This window comes from Aplysia californica, unplaced genomic scaffold (genome assembly GCF_000002075.1).
Source record: "Aplysia californica isolate F4 #8 unplaced genomic scaffold, AplCal3.0 scaffold00371, whole genome shotgun sequence".
Lineage (NCBI taxonomy): Eukaryota > Metazoa > Mollusca > Gastropoda > Aplysiida > Aplysiidae > Aplysia > Aplysia californica.
In genome coordinates this window covers 10,836-12,515 of record NW_004797641.1, presented here as the reverse complement: position 1 = coordinate 12,515, position 1,680 = coordinate 10,836, and the positions used below count along the sequence as shown (strand labels likewise).

General features: G+C 38.2%; 1 protein-coding gene across 1 annotated transcript in view; it reads right to left on the bottom strand.

The window, feature by feature from the left end:
• Nucleotides 1-1,680, bottom strand: part of LOC101863359 — a gene marked incomplete at its 5' end in the record, with an annotated part of 34,898 nt that overhangs the window by 22,815 nt on the left and 10,403 nt on the right. Inside the window, 1 exon segment of the mRNA XM_013085407.2 lies at nucleotides 1,633-1,680. Coding sequence (XP_012940861.1) covers nucleotides 1,633-1,680 — 48 coding nt within the window.

The window sequence follows — 1,680 nt, the reverse complement described above, 5'->3', positions numbered from 1 at the left end:
TAATTGGTCAAGTTCCTTTCAATGACACGGTGTTGATTGGGTGGACATTGGGGTGTACCGGAGCAGGATGAGATAACCATTGGTCAAAATAGGTTGTTGAACAGTAGTGGCCAGTAATGGGCCATTTTGTTCGTATCGTGTTCAATATGTCTGTCTGTCTGTCTGTCTGTTTAAATGCCTGCCTGTGTGCCTGTTTGTCCGTGTGACAATTTACCTTTGGCATCTGTCAATTTACTCGTGTTATTTTTTTTCGTTAGTTTGTTTGTTTGTTTGTTTGTTTACTTGAATAAAAAGAAGCACATCGACACAATAATGGTCATATTTAGTGCAGGGAAAAGGTAAGACATACAGACAGAAAGAACAGAAGGAAAGTAAAGAAGTAGTACCTACCAGTAGACCTCTCCAACCACCCGCAGTTTTTTCGTGCAGGCATCTACTTGTTTGACGACAATTTACAATAATTAATTTATATAACGATATCTCACCTGCGTAACAGCCACGTTGAACTTGGGTACACTTTCAAGGACGTATCCTCGCATCTGGTTCAAGGCCACGTGAGCGTCACCATTTACCTCATTGGTACCCGGTGTTATGTCGCAGTAGCGCTTGGTCTGGGATGCACGTCATAACAGGTAGTTAGTGTTATTACAATTCTCGTGAATGACTGGCCGCATCATTACGTATTACAATACTGGTAGTAGCAGACCAGTAATAGTTTATTTAGAGCTTCACGGCACTTTCAACACAATTAGGTCAATGTCATATACATGCCGAAGATTAGAGGTGTTGCTTGATAGCAAATTGGGAATTACATAAAAGAAGGAGGAAACCACACCAGAGCACCCGCCGACCACCCACAAACTTATTTCAAATAGTGCCGGATAACAGAGAAAATGCCGATCGCTGGACGAATATATATTTTTTCAATACAATGCACTGAATACATAAAAAATATAGACACCCTATAGATTTATTATCAATGCACAAACAAATAATTCATAAGATGCACAATAAAATATTACAAATAACACCAAGAGAGGATAATAATTATAATCTCACAAACCAAGAGGCAAAAAATATTGTATTTTGAATTTATGACATGATTTTATTGATCTAACTAAAAGTCATAAAGTATGAAAAGCATATTTCATTTTTACACAGGCGAGTTTAATGAAATTATTAAATTATTTTGGAGATCAAATCGTAAGCACGACACAAACATTTTCCAACGTTTTCCCACACGGAGTTCACCATCTCAATGTTGCCAGTTGGTTTACTTCTGCTTCTGTTTCCATTTGGTGTACAGTACCATGTCTAATATTATGGCACTGTTATTATTATACTGTCTGGTTTTCCCAAAACATGTCACAAATACCACCCTATCTTTTTATGGCGGTGTTGATATCTTCAATCGCAGTAGTTTCCAAAACTTTGTTATAAATTATTCATTCCTTTTTGTAGAACACAGTCTTCCTAAACAGTCTGTTACGTTTAAATGTTGTTGAATTGCTTCATTTGTTTTTCATATCTCTGAACCATACGTGTCTAGAACGAGACAGTCAAGAACAGCAGAGGGAGCCTAAAGAAGAAGGACCTACCTACCAGAGGCGTATTCCAACCACCCTGGCTCACCTTGTTACATTCCTCCAGGTTGTCAAAGAGATCATCGATGTCACGGAG